Below are 26,416 nucleotides of genomic sequence, written 5' to 3'. Positions count from 1 at the left end.
GAATGAAAACAAATATAGTAAAATACTTGTCCAGTTGGATCTTTGAATTCTACACCATACAATCAAGAGGTTTAAAAGAAGAGGCTTAACTCATGACAATTGATCCCATACTGTACATTGACCACAGCTGCCCTTTTCATTTCCTGGCACTGAACTTTTTACCACATTCAGAAACACAATGGATGCTTTTACATATACTGTATTAATGTATTATATACACAATGTGTAATGTAATGTTTGTAAAGCAGTATTACTCTGCTTCACCAATAACAGCTTAAGCATATGTTAACTACCTGATACAAATACTTGCAGGAGATTTTATTTAAGACAGAAAATATTTATTTCTTACATTGCAACACCCCATAGTGACAAAAGCATTATCTTGTTTCTTAGGATTTGAATAGGTTACAGTTTTGTTTTTTAAACCCTTAAGTATTATATTAATTTAACAAATTTTAGTTTTAATGGTACTTTTCTGAAAACTGGAAGGTATAAGTACAAAATACAATACAAGAGTGTCTCGGCACTGGCTATTCCCAGTGGAATGTTTGATTAAAAAAAGACACAGTTCTGAACTTTTATTTGTTGGATCCACAAGACTTTTAGGAAGATTTAGTGTTAGGACTTTTGTTCTTGCTCAACCACAAATTCTGCAAAGCAAGACAACTTAATCACATGAGTGAAATGGAAATAAAAAAAAACAGTTTAAGTAGCCTTCTGGTTAAGTCAATAAAGATGTCTGAATTGTCATGAACCAGAAAATTAACGCCGACCACTCAGTTTCTTTTCCCTGTGCAAGCTTGAGATCATCATCTACAAATTCTCAATATATAATTCACTTGAAGTGAAATCTAGCTCCACTTCCAAAGACAAAAACACTACTTTATATTGTTTAGCGACTTGTGGAGTTCACTGTAGTGAAGACGACAGTAGGATCCCATCATTGTAATGAACATGAAAACTGCGTTCAAATCCTAAAGACCAGGAGCTGCTGCAGATATAATTCAACAAATTGATTTAAGAAATATCGTTTTTAAAATTCAGCAAAAGAGATTGTGAACACATGGCATAAATAAATATAAATACAGATATATTCAGATCTGAACAGGAGGCACCCCTTTACACACAGAGCTGTCAGTGTGTAAAGTGTGAAACTGACTATTCTAAATATCCTCTCTAAATATTCAAAATACTTCTAAACTTCTTCAGAAGTTTTAACGTGTCATTTTTGTGGTGTAGAATTTAGCATTTTACAGTGCTTCATAATTTGCATTTAACTATTTAGCTGCTGCACTTAAGGACAGGCAGGAAAATGATTATAAGCCTTTACATTACTTTCCCTTAGTTAATACATTGTAAAACATGTAAACCTCAGTCATTCACTCCTGTCACAGATTACCTAATGACTACAGTGCCCAGAAATGATGCAGAAACACAGGCTAGGAGGCTGATTGGCACTAGACTGGAGGACTAGCAAGTTAAGAGAAGGGACTGGAACCAGTCCACGATGTGGAGGCCAGAAGAGTGAGTACCTGCACTATGGGCAGGAACACAGAACCGGAAGATGGAGGATAATGGCCTAAAACAGGATGGGACAGACAGGTTAAAGACGGCAAAGACATTTTCTGGGTTCCACTCTGGCTTTCTATGCTAGGCTCGTCCTCTTCTACCTGCTTGCCGAGATTTTGACACACCTCAAAGCAAGGCAGCCAGGACAATGGAAAAGCACATTCATAAACTATGCATATTAACACAGTTCACCCCCATAAGCTAGAAAAATCGATGCTGCCTTTGACTGATGGACAGGGTGATGTGAAGATGGACTCCGCTTGAAAAGAGTGTTGGACAGATTAAAGAATAGTGTAAAAGTCTCTGTTTAAAAACTACAGAATTAAATTTTGTGGCAAAACTGGCAGACGCACACAGTGCCAACCTTGTCCTTTGTTCAACTCAGGTACTCCTGTATCAGTCAGGTAAGACCTCTCTTTGGTATTCTAAAAAAACACCATATACAACACATAGATTCTCTATTTTGGAATATGTGACAAAATTCTTCACAGATGAAAAGATATTTTTCAACCTACAAGATCATGCTTTGTTTTCATCCCTTAAAGCTTTCCACGAGACTGTTTCTCAAACTCAATAATCGCTTAGGAACAATTAACAAGTAATGCACTAATTCACCAACTGCCAGCTTGTCTTCAAACTTCTCATAAACGGTGTTAATAAACAGCAACTTTGACAACACACTGCCAAAGTGTTCCAAATATTCTTAAACTCATTATTTTCAAGCAGTAAACTTTAGTGTATTTTAGGACACAAGTATTTTTTCAGTACTTTTTCATCTTTACAATGACAAGTTAATGACATGTTAATTCTATTTAAAACTATGCAGCAGCTCAGATACTTTAATCTTTATATCAGTTTTAACTCCCATGAGTTAAAAGTAGTGGAACAGGCATATTTTCGCACAAGTCCAGGAAACCTAGAGGTCTGTGTCTGGCTTGCTTTTTGTCATCTGTATATGGGAGACCTGCAACACTGGAAGAAGCAGCTGAAACGCATTTTGAATGTAGGTGGTGCTGTTTGATCCCTGCAAAAAACAAACAGGACATTTTTGAGAAAGGTTTAGAAAGTGCTAAATATGGAACACTGAAAAGACTTACATGACTTTGACTGAGAACTTTCATGTGATAAACATGCAATTCATTTAATATAATGAATTTAATGTAGCAATGAGGAAAAGCTTCCCTGACATAAATTTTGAAATGCTTGTTTTTGTCTTCAAAAAAGTTTTCATTGAAAAACAAAATAAAATTCTGTCAGGGATATTGAGAATGTACACCCACACAATGCCTGAAATATCATTTGTATTTGATGACAAAAATTGAATTATTAATGGAACTTCACACATAGGTTTATTTTTAGCTTTGAATTCATTTTTTACACGTATTGCATCTATTTTTTTAATAAATGAACACTTAGTACAGGGGTCTCCAACGTTGTCCTGGATAAGCCTTTTAAAAAAAGATTAGAAACACTATACTTATTGTTCAGTCTGGAAAGTAATTTCAATTTGTTCAGTTAAGAACACTGGTCATTTATAGCTGAGGGATATTCTGATTATTACTCCCAATGATCTCTTAAATCTAACTTATCCAGGTTTTGAAAAATGTATCCAGATCTCAGATATTCACGATTTAGTGATTATTTATAAAACATCCACAACTGAGGCTTTCTAATACTAGGGTTGGAGACACATCACTTAGTGTGGGTCTTTTAAAAAAGGCTAAATAGATAGATAGGTACTTTATTGATCCCATGAATGAAATTGCAGAAAATGTGAGGTTAGGACATGAATTTGGATAATCCTGTATACTGTAGGAAAATCACTTGAGGCAACTTTTGCTCCACTTTGGAATAGGAGATACCTGTTATGCATGTCTTACTCCATTATTATTGAAAAACATCTTGTTGAGTGACACTGCCATACTAATGATACTACTGTATATGCCATACTAGTAGAGCATGAAGGTTATGTATTAATTATTACTGATAAAATGTAATATGTACCTAGCCATATAAAGCTTTTATACGGGGGTTGTCCAAAATGTATTAAGTGCTATATTATCATTCATCTAGCAGTGGTTTGAAAGATGCTACTCCTACTGACAATGATAACAGTGGTATAAAACGTCACTGTGCTACTAGTGTAACTGGGAAACTCTTGAGAAAATTCAATTAAAATGTTACCTGGTTGGAATAATCTACCAGTCAGAAGTCAGAGGGCTGCTCATTATTTTAAGAGCACAATCCATCAAAGAGACTGAGTCCACTACATGCCTGGCTGACTTACCTCTAACAAAACACTGTTCACCAAGGGGTTCAGCTCTTCGGCCTTCCTCTTGCTCTGCAGTCATGAAAAAACAAAGGGTGACAGTATTAAAAAAACAGTTATCCAATTATCCATATCCAGTACTGACAGAAAGAGTCTGGAACAGAACACAAGATCTTTTATGAATCAGACTGTTACTGTCAGTATCTTAAGAAATGGTGAAGGTTAAAGTTGTTACCCTTATAACAGGAGGTTATAATATCCTTATCTTAAAGAAATGACCATCAAATGTTGTTGTCTATTAAAAGTAGCATTTTTGTATCAGAAAAACCCTTTGAGGCCAATACTCACGCAACGATGTTCAATGGTGAAATATTATAGCTCAACCAATAATAAACCATCAGTGCCTCAAATTTTTAAGTTTAAAAGCTAAGGGGATACAAGGTAATTTATCTTAATAAAACACCCCTGAAATGTGTGATGTCTTTCCTGTGGTAGTTAATACCTGTCCCAAAGCTAACAGCTCCTGTTTTAATCCAATCTGTTAGTGTTTCACTGTATTCTCTACTGTAAATTACAGAAAAACCCACAGATCCTCCTAGGCAAAACAGCCAGAATTATTACTAAATGTTAAACCAATGTAGCATTATAGACAGTAAAGGAAAAAAAAGATACTTGTAATTGTGTATTGAAACTGAAAAACCTTACAATATATACAATATTGGTTCTATTCACTCTGCTGAAAAAGATTAAACTTGCATACTGTATGCTTTACAGACACACGCCACTGGTATTCCTCCTAAATCCTGGATGAATTATATATTGACAAGTGGATTCAATAACAGAAGTCTTTAAAATTCCAGTCTGTTTAACCAGACCGTATACAAGCTGTGGTTGAATGCCCTGAACGTGTTTGAAGATCTGCACTTGAGATGCGGCTTGGGGCTGCTTGACCTTGATCACAGCACATAGGAGACGTCTGACCGATATCCATGTTCACAGTCAGTCAGTCTTGAAATACGAGAGTGAGGATATCTGCAGATGTGCTCACTGTTTTCTCAACAGACCTGCCTGTCAGATCATCTCTGGGTAAAACAGAGATGATTTAGTCCAGTTCTTACCCCTGCGGCCACCAGCGTGTCTGTGAACTTCTTAGACAGACAGCGTACCTCCCTGCACATGGCACTCGTCAGCCTGACAAAGACACAAAACAATTATCTAAATGTGCACTCCAATGCAAACATCTTAGACATTCTGCACTGGTTTTTATGATCAGTGTACTTCCTTTTAGCGTACCATGTAGAAGTTGTGTCAACTTCTTCACTTAGAGAGTCACTGAAGCATACAATTTAACCAGCGGTGCCCAAACTTTTGTACTTACTGTATAACCAAAATTACAAACTCGATATCCCCTTCATGGAAAGCTAATCAATTGAAGATCATATACACTATATATTATATTTGTATATTACAATGCATTTCATTGTTACACTTGCTGTATACCCCAAAATACACTTTTTTGTTTACAATGGATTCAATAAACAGGGATGACTAGGTGATAACACAGCTGTTAAAAATCTTGCAGATTCTCCTAGCTGGAACTTTCCAAATCTCATGATATAAGCAAGGACAGTAGCAAGGTTCTGGGATACAGGCTGCTGACATAAGTGGTACTGGTTGGCCATTAGGTGGCACTCTTTCTTCGTAAGCAGAATTTCAAAACCACCCCAATGACTGGGGACACGGTGAGGTAGGAACCGTGATCTGTTGAAGGAAGACTCTACACAAAGGTCATTAAAGAGCACATGGCACTGTCTATATGAGCAGGGGTGCTACCCCTTGCATTCTGGCTACATTTCTCTTGGGGCTTCAATCTTGCCTGCCTAACTGTATCCTTTCAACTCAGCTGTGGGTCCCCTCCACAGTAAAGTACTTTGACAAAACTTACAATCAAGAAATTGTTATAAAATCTTTCAAGCAAAAAACTTAGATATACTGCATAAACAAAACATAGAGTGGTAATACAACAAAGTTTGCAGATAATTAATCACTTACATACAAGAAACATCTGCTGAGGCACAAGATTGTAGAGTAAGAGTGGTTAATTGAGCAGATAAACCCTATATATTTCCAGGAGTGTCTTTTATTTCTTATAAATACGTTTCCTTCAAATACCCCTTTTCAGAAGAGGTGTACAACCCCAGACCCTTATACACAAAGCTAGAGTTGCAAAAGGCTGTTGACCTGGGAAACCACTGATGATCAAACTAATTGAAAGTAACACTACAGTCACGCCGGACAGACTCCGCTCTCACTTGGTCAGGATGTGGGCCTGGTCTCTGCCTGACTTCTCCACCTCTTGTCCATGGAGAATCAGTTCTGCAACCTTGTGGAGCTGCTCGATACTGCGGGCTGTCACCTCTGCCAGGCTCTTAACTGAAGACGTGTAGATATCCTGCAGCACAGGGACAAGGTGACGGGGTTGACAATGCTATTTTTATGAGGGCATTTCAAACCACAACAAAAGGAAAATGTATACAGTAACTTGCAAAACCTGCAATTCACACCACAAAATAGACAGAATTTCCAGGTAGGTGCAGCACCATGTTCTGCAATTGAGAATGAGGCATCAAAACGTCCTGTGACATGATGTAGCCATATTACACTGTAAACAAGCAGGATTGTGAATACACCTCTTTTAATCCAATAGAAATATTGCTCTCGATTTCGAGATGGTTTTGCCAACAAAACTGCTTACTTGTTAACTCTGCATGCAGATCACATTGGAACATGTCTGCAGTGAAATGTCTGCTGCAGAACCTGTACTTATTCGCTCAAATTATCGCATTAAATTAATTACAGTGACTAGTGAGCAGGAAGGGCTGCATCACATCGCAGTTTCGTGGGAACTCAAATAAGAGTTTGCGACAACAAAGTGACTTACTGTAAAATAGTTTTACAAATTTAACGATTTTGTGCTTAATTCGGAATTTGTAAAATTATTCTACAACATCAATTAATTCATTTTGTTACTGAGATTTAATAACCGGTGTGAGAAATTGGGACTGCAGTTCCCCTTTAAAATCTTCCGTGTCCAGACGAGGTTCTTTGGCAGCCTCATCCACAATCCCGTTCGGCTTGTTCTCAAACTCATAAATCACTTGAGGCTTGCTGATGTCTCATCATATGCTGACACCACTATGGCTTTGACAGTATGTTTCCTTTTTGTGATTCTGGAGGAACTTTATTTAATATCTTTAATCTTTAAAAATGTAACAGATGTAGCATGATGGTGCAAACTATACTGTACAACCTTTTTATTTGATCTTACCTGCCAATAAGACTCACCGTGCTCTGGGGGAATCTCTACTTTGAAATATATCCTCACCTCCACTGACTTCACACTGCTCTCCTCTGGATGGTCGTGTTCTCCCTCTTCTTCAGTCCCAAGATCTTTTCTTTCTTCTTCTTCCGTCACAGAAGGTTCGTCTTTGGAAGGTTCTACTTCTTTTATCCAGTCATGAGCTCTTTTTTGTGCCTTGAAATAATACCAGAGGACATTCATGGATACGTGCTGTCACTTTATGACAAGCACTGCTTTAATAAGATGGAAGCAGGGTTTGGCTATCAATGTTGAGCGTCAAAAGAAACGTCTCACTTAAAAATTCAATGAATTCACGAAGTTATTATCAGGAAAATGCTCAAATGTTTTTTGTAATGGATTCACTAATATTTTATTGAACAGACATGACAATGGTAAGTTCGTTATATCGATCAATATCTGTCATCAACTGGGCCGCTCAACACAAAGCCTACATTGAAAGACGCAGGCTAACAGACCACTGATGGAAGCAATAAAAGCTGTATATCTGAAACACGTGCTTTGCACAAGGTTGCAGATGCTGCCTTGGGGGATTCTGTCTGATTTCTCACATAGAGCCTGGACAAGTATATGTCTGTTCAATGGTCTCTGGGCCCTAAATGTCACATATTATCCCAGGTCATCCCATAGATGTTCAACAAGCTCATGTTTAGTAAGAAAGGCATCCTCAGCATAACTGTCAACACTCTCATTGTCCTACTGGAATGCTGCCATAAGAAACAGAACTTGATTAACATGGAGCCATGCAGTCAGGTGATCACCTATCACTATAAGTTGAGTTCTGCAGCGATTAAACACCCCTGCGCAGTCCATCATAACTGGAGCTCCACATCAATTAGACGATTTTACACAACAAATACAGCACTGCAATGCACGTCTATGCTATACAGTACTTATTAAACACCATCAGAGTATTGTACACAAAACTTTGATTCATCACTAAAGAAGACTGACCTCCACTGCTGGCAAGTCCACATGAGGAAGTGACTTAGTGAAGCCTCCAATATATAAATGGCACCAAGGCATATCTTGATAAGGGGAGTCTTTTCATATATTTTTTTATACACAGTTTTCACTTTCCCAAGCTTGACAATCTACAGGTTAAATCGCTCATCAACTGTGCTTAATCAACTCACTAACAAAGTAATCTAATGCTTATGCAACAAAATAACTCAAGCGCTGTGAGTAATGATCAATCAATCACAACAATGACAAAACTCCAAAATTTGTGACAGGAATACAATGATATTTCTTTTGATGTTCAGTAAATACAGTTTGTTAGAGTATCTGAAGCACTGCATACAGTATAATATAGTTACACACACTGTAAGCCACATATGTGTAAGTCTTTCCCATATTCTGTGACAAGTATAGTAGTAACACTTCAATAAAATCCTGATATTATCTGATTGATGGCGCAAACTATACTCTCTGACTTTACCTTGTTGAGTTTATCAGGAGTGGCAGCAACATGTAACTCAAAGAGCAGCTCAGTGAGAACACTGACAAACTCTTCTCCTGCGCCACCTGTAGGCATGAAAAACACACATTGAAAAATAATTAATCCACACCTGTCCCAGCTAAAACCATTTACACCATGTAAAGAGATTCCCTTACATAGCACAACAGTGCAGTAATAGATGTTTGGCAAGAAAGTACTTCAACCTGAAATCTTAAGATAAGAAAATAAAAGGAAACTGACTGCAGATAAAAGACTAAGAGGCACTATATTAATGATTTTGTACTAATATTTCTTTTAAGAAATACAAAAAAAGGACATCAAATGGATGCTGTGCATTGTTAGACAGCGTTGTTCAGCTCGGGAGAACTGTAAGAATCATCTGATGGTCTCATCCCCTGTACAAATATGAAAACCAAGCTGGAGAAATCCTTACGGACTGCATTGTGATGCTATAAGCCGATGCACAGTATTCATCAAACATCAAAAAGGGAACAAATAAAATCCGTACTGCAAAGCAGAAAGACAAACATTGTGTTCCTTCCTTCTATATTTTGGTGTGAGCACCTCACACCTGAAGAAAACTCAGCAGCCATAAGAGTTTTTTCCTACTTTCCTGTGCAGCACTGAACTTTACATGTTCCTTTGCAGCCAACAGACACTGAGGCGGCTCCCCCCTTGAACCTCATTAAACCGCTCCACATGCAGCGCAGTTTTCAGTTGCTGACACCCACACCTACAGTAGTGAAAGAAACAAATACAATTCCACACCAAGATTCAGGGCAAAGGACACTTACCCTTTTCTTCTTCCTCTTCGTTATCAAAGTCCTTCTCCAAGAAGATGTCCTTAATAGCAATCAGATCCTTCTTTAAAGAGTCCAACTCGTCCTCCTCTAAGGACATTAAGATCGCCTGAACCTGCAAACGGAGGTTCAGAGAAAACGAGAAGGATTACTTACAGATCCCAGCTCAACAGAAAATGCAAGATGAGCTTTGTTCCCAGCAGTGGAGACATTGGTGGTACAATTACACCGAGGCCCTCACATTTAAGGGGTGCCAGTGGAGCGGAAGATTTAAGTATTTACATTATCGATATATAAATCTTTCTGGTTATACAACTTTCACAACAAATAGTAATGCAGACAGAAAACAAAATTTATACTGATTGGAGTTTGCTATCTTCAGTACTATATTGGACATGGGTAACAGAGCAATGGTAAAACTGTAGGTGAGGACACACACTCCAATCGTCGTGACATGGGCATAAATGTGGAGAGTAAGCAATGTGGGTAACAACTTGTTAGGTTGACAAGAAAAACATTGACGGAATATCTAATTGTGAATTGATTCCTTGTCTTCTGAACCAGAATAGCAGTAAATTCAAAAGAGAACACAAGTGTAATATCTATTTTTACTATTTCATAAAGGCAGGTGAATGCTCATTTTGTACACTGCTTTAGCACATGAGAATGTCATGCTACGAGTGACCTTTTGAAGCCTCTCACATTTTATAGCAACGTCTCTGCACAGAGCACTTGCCTTTGCCTCACTTTCGTTGGAGAGGATCTCCAGCGCCTCCAGGTGCGACAGTCCCTGGAAGTCGTCAAACAGAATTCCGTAGTGGGCGGTGGGCTCCGTCACCAGTTGGCTGCTCATCCTCTGCCTCTCTTTCTCTTTAGCTTCCCGCAGCATCTAGACAAACAGGGCAAACCGAGACTCACAGTCCTGCCTGCTTCACACCTGCACCATCAAATGGAAGAAGACCGTTGGATGCCACTGGCTTATGGCTGTTCAGTGAATTTCAGTCACTTGTGACCTTGCTGTTTAGCTTCTGTACCACTCGGGCTTATCTACTTATTCACAAAGCTGATGCTTTTACCCAAAGTGACCTAGTTTTATGCAGCTCGATATTTTAGTGGAACAACTTGAGGGAAGTACCATGATCCGGGGGACAACAGTATTGTCTTGCAAGGGATTTTAACCCACAACCTTTCAGTTTGGAGCCCAGAACCCTAACCGCTGTCAACATTGTGAAAATAATAAGAAAATAATTGTTAAAATAACAAAATGCAGATAGCTATGAAGGTAATTTGTCAATCTAAACACTTCTTACTGTGATAGTCACATCTTCTTCCTCTAATTGCAACATCCCATACGAATAACTTATGCATGTGTTGTTATGCAACCATAATATACCTGTGAGAGAGAAACAGTCCTCTGCATTAATATTTTGGTCTTCTTAAAGCCAGGGTCACTCTCTGCAAGGACATTCATTGTCTTCCTACCAATAAATTCCAGCGCATCCAGACCCCCAGTTATTACCGACTTACCCTGCAAGAAAAAAACAAACAGCACTCACAATTAAGAACACTGACTTCATCCTTCAAAATGCAATATTCAAAAACTGGAGAGTGCAGAACGCCCTCTCCAAATGCAGGTTCTATCACTGGGGCAGTGCTCCAGTCTTCGTTTCACCGATATCAGCTCAGAGGAACATGACTGGTCTCGAGACGCTTTTGCAACTCCCAAGTCAACCTGTTGCCTGTGTGGAAAAGCTGAACACTTGATTCATTTGATCTCCAGCTACTGGAGCTGAAATACTACCAAGTACTAATGTTAATGATCTTCTCAGAATTGGCATTGCAGATCGAGGCTGCTGCTGTGAGAGGTGTTTGTGGATCAAAGCCTGGCACTCTGAACTCTGTGGGCCTCCAAATCTCCAAATCCACAAGCCCCGGTATAAAAACCACAGAGACTGCAGTTGCAGGCGTGATCTTTTAAACGGGACATTAAACCGAGGTCCTGACAACAGGATCCCTTGTGTGCTGGTATGCCAGCTGAAGAGGTGAGATTCTTAGCGACTACAATTGATTTTTTTTAATGAACCTTCTGTACCACATATATGTGATGAGGCAAAGCAATTAATGTAAAATAAAAACCTTTTGCATCAATTTCTTTGCTGCACTGCACAACCGATAACTCCTGCTTCGAGAATCAGCTGGCTAGTCCAGAAAAATCAGGAAGGGGGCTCTGTGCAGGACTGGAAAGGGTCTGAACCACCGAAGGTCAATAATTCTGAACCTATCAGATTTCCGAATATCAGCAAGATGAACATTTTCAGAATTGTTTTGCGACGATGCTGGCGGCGCAATCTATGTTAATATCAAAATCCATTCTCAACTGGTATAAACGGTATAGCCAAATCCATATCGTGGCACATACTGTATTTCTACTGGTATACCGTCTATACCGCCCACCCCTAGGTGAAACCATAGGAAAGCACAGCAAGTTTCCTCTGACTTACTGTGTTCTGAACAGCATTGGTGATGGTCGACAGAACCCCACGTGAGCCAGAGGACAGGGAAGAGGGAGAAGAGTCTGTCTGCCATTCGCAAACCTCTATCATCAACAGAACAGATAACCAAGAACATAATAATCGTGGATAAAGTGGTCAGAAAATTGATCGATAATAAAAACAAAGATAATGACATTATTTCTCTTTAAAGATGAAGTGATCGTGACTCTTCTACAACACGGAGTATATTCCTTACTTTTGAACCGTGTCACCAGAAGAACAAATACAGTATATACATACCTGTACTGTACCGCAGGGGCGTAGCCAGGAATTGATTTTTGGGTGGGCCTGTGCAAAAGTGGGTGGCCCAGGCTCTAACTGACCGTCCTGCCAGCATAGGGGCACCCCTGCAATTTATAATGCAATCCTCGAGCGGTATAATCAAACAGCAGAGTTAGCGGAACTTTATACTGTATATACATACTCTCTCTCTCACACACACACACACACAGGTTAAACAACAATTACCTAGGATGCCGAACGCTACTGTGCCACGGCGGACACACACACAAAAACAGTGCCTGCCTCGGTTGTGAGGTTTTGGCCTTTCTAGACCAGACGCAGGCGTCGGGGCTTGGAATTGAATGGCGATAATCTCGTCAATGTCTAAAGAGTCTGCAAATTCCCGTTCAAATGACAGCTAGCTTGCAAAGGTCTCTCAAATGAGGACTTTGTCTTTTGCTAAAGAAAAGCTGCAAGAGCTCATTTTCACTTGTTGCTTGTAACAGTTCTCAGTTTTTCGTATGCCTGCTTTTTAGATTGTTCGGTAGTTTTACGAGTTACTCTAAAGTCAATATTTTATTGCAAAACACAATGAACACAACGCAAAACGCAAGATTCAAAATCCGTCCGAAATATTGTATTGGTCCCCCTACAGACAGCACAAAAGATGAAACGATGCCGGTTTGTACTGCTTTCGTTTCCGAGATATAGCGCCTTGTTTTTCGGGTAATCACGGGCCTACTTTTTCTGGCTGTGACGTACAAAACAGCAAAGTCACGACCAGCAGATCTTTCAGTTGTGATCGTTTGATCAGTTAATCCCAGAGTTTGTAGCCTTAACACGAATAAACAGTCTTTCATTTAGGGAGGAGTTTCTATGTTAGTTCATTGGGTTAGGTGTTTTCTTTTAATTTTTAACCATGTTCTCGAAAATGTATTGCTTGTGTACTCCTTTCAATGTTGGAGACACGTTTCCAAATTACCGATGGTACAACACGAGAGCCCATATTCACATTTTTAGGTATTAGTTTCAAGATCAATATAATTTAACAAAAAAAAACACAATTGAAAACGCGAGCATAATGATATAATGATCATAGGCTTTACATTTCTATTCATTTCTGAATTACAAAGCAGAAGGTGTTTCCCCTACCTTAAATATACGATTACAATTGTTAAAATACCATGTATTCATTACAGAAAGCAGCGGAGACAGTTATATTGCAAATAAAAAATGTGTTTATTTCGAAGAGTACGGGAAATTGTGAATCAATAAAGACGTTAAAAAATAAGCCGATGTAGTTATTTTGCAAATGAGTAATGCATTTTAAAAATAGATTCTCATTGACAGTAAGCAAGCCGCTCCACCTGGCGCTGCTGGCTTGAACAGCTCTCAGACCCGTGATTGGCTAAACCCCCGAACAGCTCGGGTCGCGATTGGGTGAAGAGTGAGAATCGACACTCTGATTGGGTAAAGCGCCACAGCGGAAGTTCTGTGTGCACCGTGTGTGCTGTATGAGCACGCTGGATATACAGTAACACATCCATTGGTTTTCAATTACTGATCAATCTAAGAGAAGTCGCACTGAGGTCAAAACTGAATAGCAGACAAAGAATGTCATGGCATCCACAAGGCATTCACGACTCCGATAGCATGTCACGATAGGAGTGCGCGCATCACGATCACATCATGATACCCATTGCGACTGGCGCATCACTGGCATGGCGCCACTGTCGCAACATTAAGTCCATATATCGCGATATGACATACCCCGACAAAACGCCCCAGCCCCCCTTGTCGCGACATGGAGCCCGCATATCGCGATATGGCATACCCCCCCCCCCCCCCCGACAGAACGCCCACCCCCATGTCTCGACATGGAGCCCGCATATCGCGATATGGCGTACCCCCGACAGAACGCCCACCCCCATGTCGCGACATGAAGCCCGCATATCGCGATATGTGATATCCCGGCAAAAAAATGCCCCGCCCCATGTCGCGATATGAAAGGTCCCATATCGCGATATGACATGGTCAGTCAAAAACGCCACCCCCCCATGTCGCGACATGCAGTCCATATATCGCGATATGACAAAAACCGTCACGCCCATGTCGCGATATGAAAGGTTCCATATCGCAATATGACATAACCCGACAAAATGCCCCGCGCCCATGTCACGACATGGAGTCCATATGTTGCAATAGGATATACCCTGACAGGATATGCTGACCCCATGTCGTGACACACAGTCCATATATCGCAACACGTCCTATCTGGGTATATCATGTCCTGATATGAGACCTTTGTTGTGACAGCAGTGCCAGGGTGGCATGGAAGCAAGGCGCCAGTCGTGATATACACTGCCGCAGTATACTGTACATGCAATATACATGGGACCCCTATCATGACATGCTGTGGAGGTCTTGTCGCGGTGGTATCTCACAGTTAAGCGTTTGGACACAGCGTGTTACGGTAGGGAAAGAAAAGAAAAACGTGCCTTTAATAAAACCCATAGATCTTACAATTACGGTGATTTTACATACATTACAACCACAGGTTTATGTCATAGATGGTTAACTTGCTGGCATGCATCATGTCTTAGTATTATTCACATCTAATGAGGCCGTTATGTTATATGATATTGATTGTCTTTAATATATTTATGGCTAAACCGTAACAGAGCGCTTGGACTCGGCAGACGGGGTCACTGGAGGTCAAAGTCACCGTGTATGGTCACTTGATCACCGGAAAAACAAGGCGCTATATCTCGGGAACGAAAGCAGCACAAACGCTACTTTCAACAGCACAAACGTAGCACTAACGAATGGGGTGAGTTTAATCTTTTGAGCTGTCTGTGGGGGGGCAACTTCACGGAGCTTTTATCTTGCCTTTAAATATTCAGCGGACTTGAGCATAACATACAAGAAGAACGTGGACGCACGTATGGGTTTCAGAGGTTGGAGTAAATTCATCGCCAAAAGGGTAATATCGAGTGAGGCGCCAAGGGAATAAAAACTGCGAAGGTATTAAAATATTAAATTCTGAAGATCTTGTTTGATCCTTCATGATGCTTTTAAACTTGTATGAAACCCACGAAATTAGTATTCTATTTTCGATGCCAAAAGACACTTAGGACCCAGTGGGCATTGATTCGTCGAATATACGTATATTTACGGCGAAATTACGGCTATACGTATATATACGTCGCCTCGACGTATAATCAACGTCGAATTGCAACCGTAAAATCGACGACATGAATAAACGCATATATAACGTCGAAAACACATCTAACACAGTGCCTGAGGCTTTTTACTGTATGTATCGTGTGTACCGCAACTAGGAGTATACGGCACTGTGCACAGTGTACGAAGTAAATTATTTTCGCAGTAATTAATTTACACGTGTATAATAAATATAGTAAATATAATAAATTAATTACTGCGAAAATAATTTACTTCGTACACTGTGCACAGTGCCGTATACTCCTAGTTGCGGTACACACGATACATACAGTAAAAAGCCTCAGGCACTGTGTTAGATGTGTTTTCGACGTTATATATGCGTTTATTCATGTCGTCGATTTTACGGTTGCAATTCGACGTTGATTATACGTCGAGGCGACGTATATATACGTATATTCGACGAATCAATGCCCACAGCTTGGCATACATGGGTTTTGCGGAGGGGGTCTTGCCACCTGCCTGAAAAAAAACAGTAAAATGTTTGAGTGCCTATAGAGTTTCTATTTTTATTTTCTTGGGAAAAGTTGATACCATTTCCTGGACACCCCGTCCCCCGATCAGTGCGCGGTGCCCGGGGAAAAATCTGCAGGGGGGCGTCTGAAATTCTGAGGGGTGGGGGGGTGATATTTCGGTTGAAACGGAGCTGTACGGTGCAGCTACCCAAATGAAATCTCGCAGCTATGCCATTGGTTAGTGCTTCATGATAGAAGACGACTAGCAATCTGGTATTTGCGATGAAGTTCAGTTTCACATTTTTCGTCACTCTCACGGTTTGTATTGCCTGGAGCGAAAAGTACCATAAGCGTTCATTTTTGCAGCTACATGGACGTTCTGAATCGTTAAGAAAAAAATGTTGTAAAACCAACAGAAAGCACAGACTGCTATAACTAGTCCTAGTTATATAACGATTTTAAGTATAATGATAAACTACTGCAAGGAATCGGTCCAACTGAGCAAACAGGATCGTAATGTTGACACTCAATAACGACACTGATATGTGCAGTTCCTGGACGGATAGCCCTCCTGCCCATCAAACAGTCCGAGTGACTGTTAGTGTCATTTAGTGTTGTCTGACCATTGACAAAGTACAACTATTTTTTTAGGGCACAAGTTAAGTTAAGTAAATCCTTTTGCCCAAAACTGAAGGGACGACACTCCTCCCCCAGTGACGCCAGGCCTGTTCCCAATCCTTTTCCATAATGTCATTATACTGTATATAATAACAGTGACCGATCCTTACTAACTGTATGCGTTAAAATTGCACATCAGCACATAGCAGGGGGCACATAGCCGCGATGTATTATCAATGTTAAATTTCAACCATAATATCGACAACATTAATAAACGCATACGTTGAGAAAATATCTAACCCAGCATATTTTCCGGTTATATACCACAATGCATTGCTAGTATTTGTTGGTCGCCATTTTGGACACGTTTTTCAAACGTAGAAGTATATCCGCAAATATCTCAGCAATCCTCTTTTGACGAGTAAGTATAAATAATAATAATAATAATAATAATAATAATACTATCTGAATACATACAGATCTTACTTAATATTATTTTGATTAAAATAGTATGTTAATAAGCAAAAAATGGCACATAAAAATAGTGTGAAGGGGAAGATTACACAAAATCGTTTTGCCGTTTCTCTAATTTTATCCGTTTATTTCAGCTTTGAGCTTAGTAAACCTTAATGGTTCATTTTTTAGATTATACTCAAGAAGATATTAACCATCATTTATTTGAGTAGTAATATTATATAATTTTCTCCTAGCTGCAGTGCTGAAGTCCCACCCTACATCGAAAGAAAAAGATATAAAGGAGCACGCAATGCGTTACTTGAAGAATACATATGCAAGGCAGGGGGCCAGGAGATCTGGACACTGAAAATAATAGGTTTCTGGTCCTGTTAGGACAATTAGACAGGGTTTGCAAATGGTGGACAAAAATCGTCTTAACTTCCATTGTAATATTTGTTTTTTTTGGAAATATATAAGTTGTACATTTTAAAATTTATATTTGAATCAAAATGTGGTTTTGAGTTAGATAGTGTGTTAATGTAATTAGTTTGTGTTTGTCATTACTATACTGTATATTGATGTTACCAGAATTTGTAGTTGAAGTTTAAGACTAGTTGTGTTTTTTTTAATGATTATTGCCCATATGTTGATTGTTGATTGATTGCATACAATGTATAATTTAATTTTTCAGGTGTGAATGTGTATTTTCAGAATAAATTTCTAAACCAAATCATTGGCTTGGTTTACTTGTTTCTACACCTATAAAACCTATCTTTGATGTATAATAGACCTCTACCCATATACGTATAATATACGTCTAAAGTTATCCGTATAATAGACCTCTAACCATATACGTATAATAGACGTCTAAAGTTATCCGTATAATAGACCTCTACCCATATACGTATAATAGACGTCTAAAGTTATCCGTATAATAGACCTCTAAAGTTATCCGTATAATAGTCCTCTAAAGTTATCCGGAACTCCAACCATATATGTATAATAGTCCTCTAAATTTATCCGTATAATAGAACTCCAACCATTTATGTATAATGAACGTCGAAACATAGACGTATAATTGACGTATAACTTTAGACGTATATTAGAATTTCATTCTAGACGAATTTTAGACCACATTTAGACGTCTAAGGTATGCGTTTAATAGACGTATATTATACGTCTTTTGCCCACTGGGGAAATTCGTGACTTCCCATAAGACTTAACACTGAATTGTTATAGTCGCATTACAGTGCTAACCAATTCATCGTACCTTTAATTGCAAGAATGGTCTGCTAATAAAAGCGTCAAATACATACTCTGGGTGTATTTTAGCTCTGTAAACGTCGCTCACATAAAAATTCTGCAGGGCATTTAGAGGCGATCTGCAATGTTATCTGTAAAATGCACACTCGCCTCTATCCGTCAATGTTATCTTTATTTTATCCATGCATTCCAAAGCTTGTAATTTCTTTACAGGAGAAATTTTAGAACCTCTTCATGCTCAACTCCTACAGGTCGAGCATGTATTGAGCTGCTACAAGCAGACGCGTGCACTGCCCCTTGCGGTCCAGAAACACTTGTATTCGGGAAGCCAGGCTGTACTCCTTAAACCCAAGATGCCTGTAGCATCTCATGTGTCTTATTTGTTTCGGGCCTGGTCTGATCATCTACAGGCGACTTTTTGAAAAACGTAGATATATGCTTTTTTTTTGCCATGTTGGATAATTAACCAAAAAACCTGGCGCTAGATAGCTCCAAGAGCGTCTGACAACAACGATAGCCCATTAGGCTACGGCTACGCATGCACCTCCCCCACTGCATTTACATAATTTTCTTATTGGTCACAAAAGATACAGCGAGCCAATAGCAAATCACATACGATGAAAAAAATCAAACGCGTAACATTAACAACATAACGCAACCAAGGGGAAAACAAATCTTAAATTACTTTGGAATGATTGGGTAGGCCTGGTATCAATCAGCCACCCAGGCCCATCCGTGGCTACGCCCCTGCTGTACAGTTAATATTTTGTTGAAATAGAAAACGGACTAGATCAAAAGAGGCACTTTTTTATCCTCCTTATGCAGTTGCTTTGAGCTGGGTTTGAAAGTGTTTTTCTATTTTTATTCTATGCGTATTCGCCCGTGCGGTCTGGGGACAGTGCGCTGCTGCAGACAGCTTTCAGGAATACCTGTGGCTTCTTCAACGGTAGACCCTGCATCCTTGGGCTCCTCTGACCCAGACGTCCTGTGTATTCTTAAAGTGACTCCTGCCTTCTCCTTCACAGCACTGAGTCCTTGGCCTGAACAGTACAGGAGAATCTTTACAGCGATAGCATGCATGTGCATGCGTGTGTCCAGATACATGTGAATGCTTCATAGTATCTGAACCACAGCAAAAGAGCAAATAGGAGCAATAATGTTACCTTCTGTTACCTCTTACTGTTACATTCACAAAGGTTACATTTGGGTAAACAGATTGTCTAGTTAGGTTTATTAAACAGGGACAGGGCACAGCTCTTGAGCTGCACCAGAGCTAACTAAAAAGCTCATTTACATCTGAAGCCATTGGTCAGGACACAACCAACAAGATACAAAACATAGACATATAAAAACACAAACATATATATTAAGACATACAGCATCATATGGTAATGTACAGTAGATATTACAAATAGTAAAGTGTACAAAATAACAGCATGTTAAATTAATAGATATGTCTAAAGTTTCACATCTGACAAGATGGGCAGCATGCTAGTCATTAAGAGACATCAGAAGATTAATTATTACAAGACTGATTTACTTGAAGCCAATATTTCACTTCAGTTTTAAATGTAATGTAATTAGATGGTTGTCTAATGCTAGAACTGTATTCCAGAAGCTGGATGCTCTAACTGAAAATGCTGATTCTCCAAATTTAGTAGCTCTATACTGCAACGAACAATCGCCTCTAGTAAAGGCTCTTGTGTTTATAATATTGTCACGTCAGGCTGATAGGAAACCTTTTAAAGGAGGGGAATTAGAAGATTATTTATGATTCTATCAAACAGACAGACACCTGCAAAGTACAGTACATGAAATTATCACATGATAGTAGGTTACACTTCTTAATTATGTTGCAGTGGTAATAGTGTGTTGATTCCTTGTCCAGAACTTTTGGTATTTTCTCATACAATGTATCTGGGGTTTTTTCCTGCTTGTGACCAGCTTGTTACAGAAGAAGAAAAATGTGATACGTTCACTGAATGTACTGTATATACTGTATAAATTCGCTGCATCTATAGTTAGTTATTTGCCAAAAAATCTGAAATTTGTGAGATTGCATCTAACCATATTTACAACCTTTTTTCACACTTTTCTTGAATGTAAGATTTGAATCGATGATCCCAAGATATTTAAAATGAGACAACTTTAAAATGCTCATCATTTACAACAGTATTAGGATGATGTGCCGCCTTCTTTTTGATAGAGAATTATAGACTGTCTTACATTTAACGAAAGGCATGAATTTGAAAGCCAGTCTGATATTTTGCTCATAGCTGAAGTTAGTTTATGAGCTACTTGTAATGAACCTAAATGTACTGTATGGCCTGACTCTACGTAAATTACTTCCATTGGAGAGAAAGACAAACAAGAGGTTTTGAAATTGATGTGTTGCTCTATCTAGTTTTACTTACTGAAATGTGTCAGCAGAATATTCAAAAAGGAGTAGAAAACAAGAGAACAGGAAGAAGAATGATCTAGAAGATTATTAACCAAACAACAGAACATCATACAGTGTACAGTATGTAATAAAAATGTACCCTGATTTTCATGTCTGTATACAGTATGGTAGTCGTATCTCTACAAATTAGAATAAATTTGTGGAAATCCTTTCTAAAACACAAGAAAAGGTATAAAAAACAGTCTAAAAATAAAAGCCCTGCTGTGAAGGCGCTGTCTCTCAATAAAAATATTCCTCACCCACTGAGCGCCTTCAAACATCAACCAATTCCCTCCAGCCTTTGCAGTTTCCAATATCATTATCTTTACTAAAAAAAACTTTTACTGTGACATGTACATGTTTTCCGACGTTGGGCTTTTTTACATACAAGTATACAGTGTATAATTTTGCAAGTTTGAAAGTTTCAAATTTTAATTTTTTAAAAATGTTTGTCCCTGCCTTCTGTGTACAAACTAAAAGTCTTCATCTTTTCAGTATCATTAAAAGGTTTGGCGGGGCAGTGGCACAGTGGTTAGCAATGCTGCCTCACAGCACTAGGGCCCTGGGTTCGATTCCTGGATTCTGGTGTGGGTTTTCACCAGGTGCTCCAGTCCAAAGACATACTGGTACGTTTACTGGCCACTGGGAAAAACGGCCAGGGATTGAGTGTGTGTGTCCTGCGTGGATGTGTGTCCTGTCCAGGGGGTATCCTGCCTTGCTCCCGTTGCTTGCTGGGTTAGGGTTTGGCTGCCCCACAACCCTGCACTGGATGAAGTGGTTAGAAAGCAGATGGATGGCTAAAATGTTTGGAAATTGCAGATGGCTATTCCAAACATCTCAGCCACGGAGAGAACAGTCATTGAAGGCAACATTCCTCGCACGCCTTCAGTCCGACAACCTCCAGTCCAATAACATACACACATCTCTTCTTTAACAATACGCTACAGTACAGCCCAGGAAACTGTCTCATACTGCATGTGAAATGTGTGCCTTCATACAAGGTGAGCTGTACAGTTCGGGAGGGCATCTGCTGCTTGATAAGCAAACTATTGCGTATCATTGACCTTTAATCAATACTGAACCAGCAAGACTTCTGGGAGGAACCGTGCGCTACAAATCCGCTTAACACTACAGACGTCATGATAAGTTCTAACAATGTAAGGAACAAGTAAAGGTTTATTCCATGCTGAAAAGAGAAGTAAAGAAACACACCATCCGGGCTGTGGAAATGTTGTGTGTCTTTTCTTCTCTTTTCAGCATGGAATAAACCTTTACTTGTTCCTTTGCAGCCTACGCATGCTGAGGCAGCTCCCTACTTGATCTAACTCTAACAATATAAGGTGCTTAAGCTCATGCACGGATTTTAACTCCGTGCTAAGCTTCAGTTTTGCGACTTCTTTGAACTGCCGGTTTTCACTTCTGTGATTCTGAATGGCAGACCTGTTGGCAGACTTACCCATGGTAGAGGTGGCGCTGGTCAAGAGAGACTTCCCCCACGATCCCCAGCCGCCCCAGCCCTTGGCCGTCCCGGGGGAGGAGGACTCCTGTGTGAACGAAGCAGGAGAGATCACCTCTGTTGCGCTATCCCAGAGCAGGCTTTCAGGCCCAGCACTACAGCACCACAGCTCAAGCGTTACACGGACAGCCCCCAGTGCTTGTATCAAACCATGCGGAGACACAGGCGTGCGAGCCGACATTCGAGGGGTGTTAGACTCTCACATTATGAAAGATTTATGCTAAATTCAGATGAGAGCAAGTCACAGGGAATCCCACAATGACCGGGAATGAGGTGCAGGAATTTTGGGCAAGAGGTCGCATTTGTCAGATTCTGAAGAATGAGCTGGTTGTCTGGAAGACTCCTGGAAAATAACAGTAGATACTCCACATATTCGGTATCCTGACCAGTTATGAAATAACAATGATCGTGTTCTTGTCCGTTCTGTAACTCAAAGTTACTAATGATGCAGAAGTGAAAACAACAGAACTGACGCTACCCATTTCTTTCCTGTCCATTGGTTCTTCTCAGCAATTGGCAGTTGGCCTCACAAAGACATGGATATTTTGGATATTCTGATCTAGCGGATAAAATGTCACGTTAAATCTTTCAAACAAATAAAAACAGACTTCCTGTGTAGTAGGTCACTTAGCGCTGTAATGGAATGCATTCATTTCTTTTCATTGATGAGCTCTTTTCGTGCCATTGATAGTGTTGGACTACTTTTGGACAACATACAGTAACATTGTGTATCCTTCTTAACTGTTTAACTGTTCCAACTAAGAGGCCTAGGTCTCCACACAGCTGTCTTCCCAAATTCACGGACCAAAATCTGTGACATCAAGAACTGGGAAGAAAGCGAAAAGCTCATTTTGTGGATTTCAGCCCACAAGTGTGAGACGCGACAAAGACAACACTACCTGCTCACTGTCCCCCTCAGGTCCCGCGTGGCCTCCGGCTGTGTCTGGCTCCAGACTCACTGACTCGTGACACTCCGAGGGCTGGCCGCCATCTCCTTCCTCCCCCGTCAGAGCTGAGCTCGGGACACCACCTCCGGCAGCACACTCCGAGGTCTGCACTCCCTCCTCTGCTGGGGGCTCCGCGACGCCACCGCTGGGCCCCTCCCTCCCAGCGCCCGCACTGGCCTGACGGTCCGGCCTCTCACTCTCTGTGTGTCCTGGAGCCTCCGTCGGCCGCCCCGAAGACTCTTCCGGCGAGTCGGTGCCTTTCAGACAGGACGCGGCGTCCGTGTGCGGATCCAGGAGGGGCTGTCCGAGTTCAGCAGCGTCGCTGCCGCCCACCTCTCCCTGTGACATTGTGCTTCTGTGGCTGGAACACAAGAGACGTCAGAACAGACCCAGTCTGGTCCCTGCTGCGGCCCGGATTCACCAGCGCTGCAATCTAAATGGATCTTTCCGACACTAAACAAGTGTTAAGAGCTGGCCATTAGCTATTTCAATGACTGACAGTGGAAACTGCACACATTGAATGCAAAAATTTAATAAATAACAAGTTTAAAATCCGTTATAATGCATCTGTGCTGCATTTCTTATCATTAAACAGCTCCACATATGGCAAGACAATAGATCAATGGACAAGCCTCACCGATCTTTTTGCCAAAGGCTGTTACATCTCTTGTTACGATTTGTCTTTTGTCAGACTTTTGTGTGCCACAAATGAGGTGCTTTTAAGATAGCAAGGGGGTGAGGAAAACAAAAAGGTGACAGTACACAAAAAGTCATATGCAGTTTTCAGAATGTCACATTTTGCCACATCTTTCTCTTTCACAGAGTAGGTGGAATAATGATTCACAAATGAGCATGAAACCACATCTGACAAAAAGATGAAAGAGAAGAATTTCATACTCCAAGAAAAGTCCCCAAATGCACTTGCAAACATGTCAATGTAGTTTTGGTTACATACTGTATAAAAAGTTTATTTTTTAAAAAAAAGGATCGATTTCTATGTGCTCTAAGCCCACTAAATTACAGATCTTGATGTTTTCTTGAAGTTTTCAGAGTACAGGAGGAGTTCACAATGATAACTTTGTTTTCTACGACTTACTTAAGCAATGAAGTAAAAAGTCCAACACACAAGCCCTTTCAAGACGATTCAGATTTACACACGCCTAAAGAGTGACATCGTGCGGCTATTTCGTTTCAAACGCCAGTACTGTAGATGGTTAACTTTAAAAAGTATAATAGTATTCTGAATTTATAAAGGGAGAAGTTTGTATAACGAATGCATTAGAAGAAAAAACAAATAAAAATCGATAGCCTTCTTTTATCTTAATTGCTCACATTAATAGTGTTTGAATGCTGTGAATTTTACAGGGAAAGAGCTGTTATTTATGTAAAATATATAATTTGCACTGAAACTCTCTAAAACGTTTATGAAAATTTGTACTGATACTTTACTGTACATTTACCGGCTTATTGGAGAAAATTTGCACAATTAACTTTAGAGAAAAGAAAACCCCTTTTTTTCTCCCCAAGACTTTAGTCATCAGCTACGCAGTCATTATATGTTTAATGACTCGTTTTTAATAACGTGGCCTTTTTCAAGTGCCCAGAATTCGTGGCACCTGTTTTCCACCCGATTAAAACACAAGCATTAATTTTGAAATAGTTCAGTATCTCACCCGTCGCGCTGTCAGCCGGCTGGTCCAGTCTCCTTCCTCCCCTCCCTCGTCTCCGCCACGTCGGCAGGCAGCCCTTGTTGGGGGTGACGTCACCGTGAACTCTGCTCCGGGCTGCAGCGCCCCTGGTAGCCGAGCGATGGCGCTGGTGGATGTAAGATTCTCATTGCTCCATCAGTTTTGCGAGAGCCCACCGAGACATATATCTGTGTAAATGCGGACATGAGTACTGGCAACCTACGTCCACCGGCGTTACTAATTTATTAAGAGAATAGTGTTTGATCAATTCCATCTATTCAAAGACTGTTAAAGACAAGGCCTCACTATGAACGGTAACGGTACTATCAGGTGCGTCGTGGACAGGGAATGTTAAGAATTGCCCAGCGTTTTGGATAAAGAACAATTTTTGAAACTGATGCAGGCTGCTAAAGTGGTTGAATGGGTCTACACTACTGTTTTGGTAAAAACGTCATATTACTTTGCTTAAAAAAAAACTAATTTCAAATATTAATATGGAATCATGCAACTAAAGCAAATTGTGGTAGCTCAAAATAAAAATAAGTTCTGATAATGAAGGTTCCTATTGTTAATAGGGTCATTAATGATATTAATTTATAGATATATTTATATAGCAGGTAGAAGGCTCATTAAGCCTTGCATGTTCTGAATGGCTGCATCAGTATATTATGTCCTCTTGATTTTATTTTGTTGTGGCATTTTATGTCTGTCAGATACAGTATATACTGTGGGTGTTACAGTACACCATGCTATGATGCTGCACAGCCGTGGGTGTACAGAATGAAGGGGAAATTCAAGTGTGACGTTTTAGACTTTGTCCGAGTGTGAAAGAGGTTTTCGTTTTTGGGATCTCACTTTGACCACAGAACAGAACTGGGACATTCGCTATATGTGCTGGAGGTCGGAGGAGAAAGCTGCGTTTGTATAAAGGTTAAGGGCAGATCAAAGGCTTGTGACAGGGAAGCTCACTGGGTGATGGTGTCATAGTTCAGCACAATCCATAATTTGTCTGGGGGACATCTGGCAGCTCAAATCTTTTTCCCTCTGATCTGTTGTGTGGCGGTTTTCTCTCTGAACTGCATGATTGCTTCTCCTGATGTCTGCTGCAGTACAAGTCAGCAGTACTAAAGTAAATGTCGCCATTTAAAACAAAAGTATTAAGCTTAATAAAATGCTTGAGGTCACATTTAAGATGGGATCTTTGAGAGAAATTCTTAAAGAGGATGGAGACTGTGTAGAGCTTCAACAGCCAAAATGTAGAAATGATGTCCTGAAGGAAGGCTGACTTGAAGGATACAAGTATAAACGTGGCCAGACAAGAGACTGAACCACCATGAGATGCCCAGAATTCACAAAAATGGTCTTCCAACTGAGAGTAAAGGTGCCATTCAGCACCACCTGCCTGGCCCTGAGAGAGAAGTTCTGCCTCAGAGTTTGGAGCAGAGATAGGCCACATTACTACTGTATCTCCACAGAGGTAAACCACCCAAAGAGAACATCTTTCTTCATTCCAGATCGTACCAGGAGCTGATGCCCGGAG

At 40.1% G+C, this 26,416-nt stretch overlaps 1 protein-coding gene across 2 annotated transcripts; it reads right to left on the bottom strand.

The window, feature by feature from the left end:
• Window positions 1-316: 316 nt before the first annotated feature.
• Window positions 317-24,917, bottom strand: fam114a1 (family with sequence similarity 114 member A1). Of its 2 annotated transcripts, none has more exons than XM_088925016.1 (14): window positions 24,862-24,917; window positions 23,141-23,549; window positions 22,182-22,269; window positions 19,215-19,325; window positions 11,981-12,075; window positions 10,873-11,007; window positions 10,216-10,368; window positions 9,474-9,594; window positions 8,659-8,744; window positions 7,224-7,373; window positions 6,151-6,290; window positions 4,957-5,029; window positions 3,857-3,910; window positions 317-2,593 (listed from the first exon to the last, which is right to left on the bottom strand). In XM_088925016.1, the coding sequence occupies exons 2-14, from the start codon at window positions 23,534-23,536 to the stop codon at window positions 2,486-2,488; spliced, it is 1,710 nt and encodes a 569-aa protein (XP_088781142.1). In that variant the 5' UTR covers window positions 23,537-23,549; window positions 24,862-24,917; the 3' UTR covers window positions 317-2,485. The 2 variants fall into 2 exon arrangements, with proteins under 2 accessions (XP_088781142.1, XP_088781150.1); XM_088925024.1 differs by having other exon boundaries at window positions 23,141-23,543; window positions 24,862-24,912.
• Between the last annotated feature and the right edge of the window lie 1,499 nt (window positions 24,918-26,416).

Source organism: Atractosteus spatula, chromosome 1 (genome assembly GCF_055471065.1).
Source record: "Atractosteus spatula isolate fAtrSpa1 chromosome 1, fAtrSpa1.hap1, whole genome shotgun sequence".
Classification (NCBI taxonomy): domain Eukaryota; kingdom Metazoa; phylum Chordata; class Actinopteri; order Semionotiformes; family Lepisosteidae; genus Atractosteus; species Atractosteus spatula.
This window is presented reverse-complemented; position numbering and strand designations above follow the sequence as displayed.

What these genes read in the sequence shown, in the direction of transcription:
- fam114a1 (XM_088925016.1), bottom strand. Translation starts at nt 23,536, where the DNA reads ATGTCACAGGGAGAGGTGGGCGGCAGCGACGCTGCTGAACTCGGACAG. An exon ending in CAGCGCCACCTCTACCATGG is followed by an intron (nt 19,326 to 22,181) that starts GTAAGTCTGCCA and finishes TGTACTGTTCAG; the next exon opens with GCCAAGGACTCAGTGCTGTG. An exon ending in ACACGCTGGTGGCCGCAGGG is followed by an intron (nt 3,911 to 4,956) that starts GTAAGAACTGGA and finishes TCATGACTGCAG; the next exon opens with AGCAAGAGGAAGGCCGAAGA.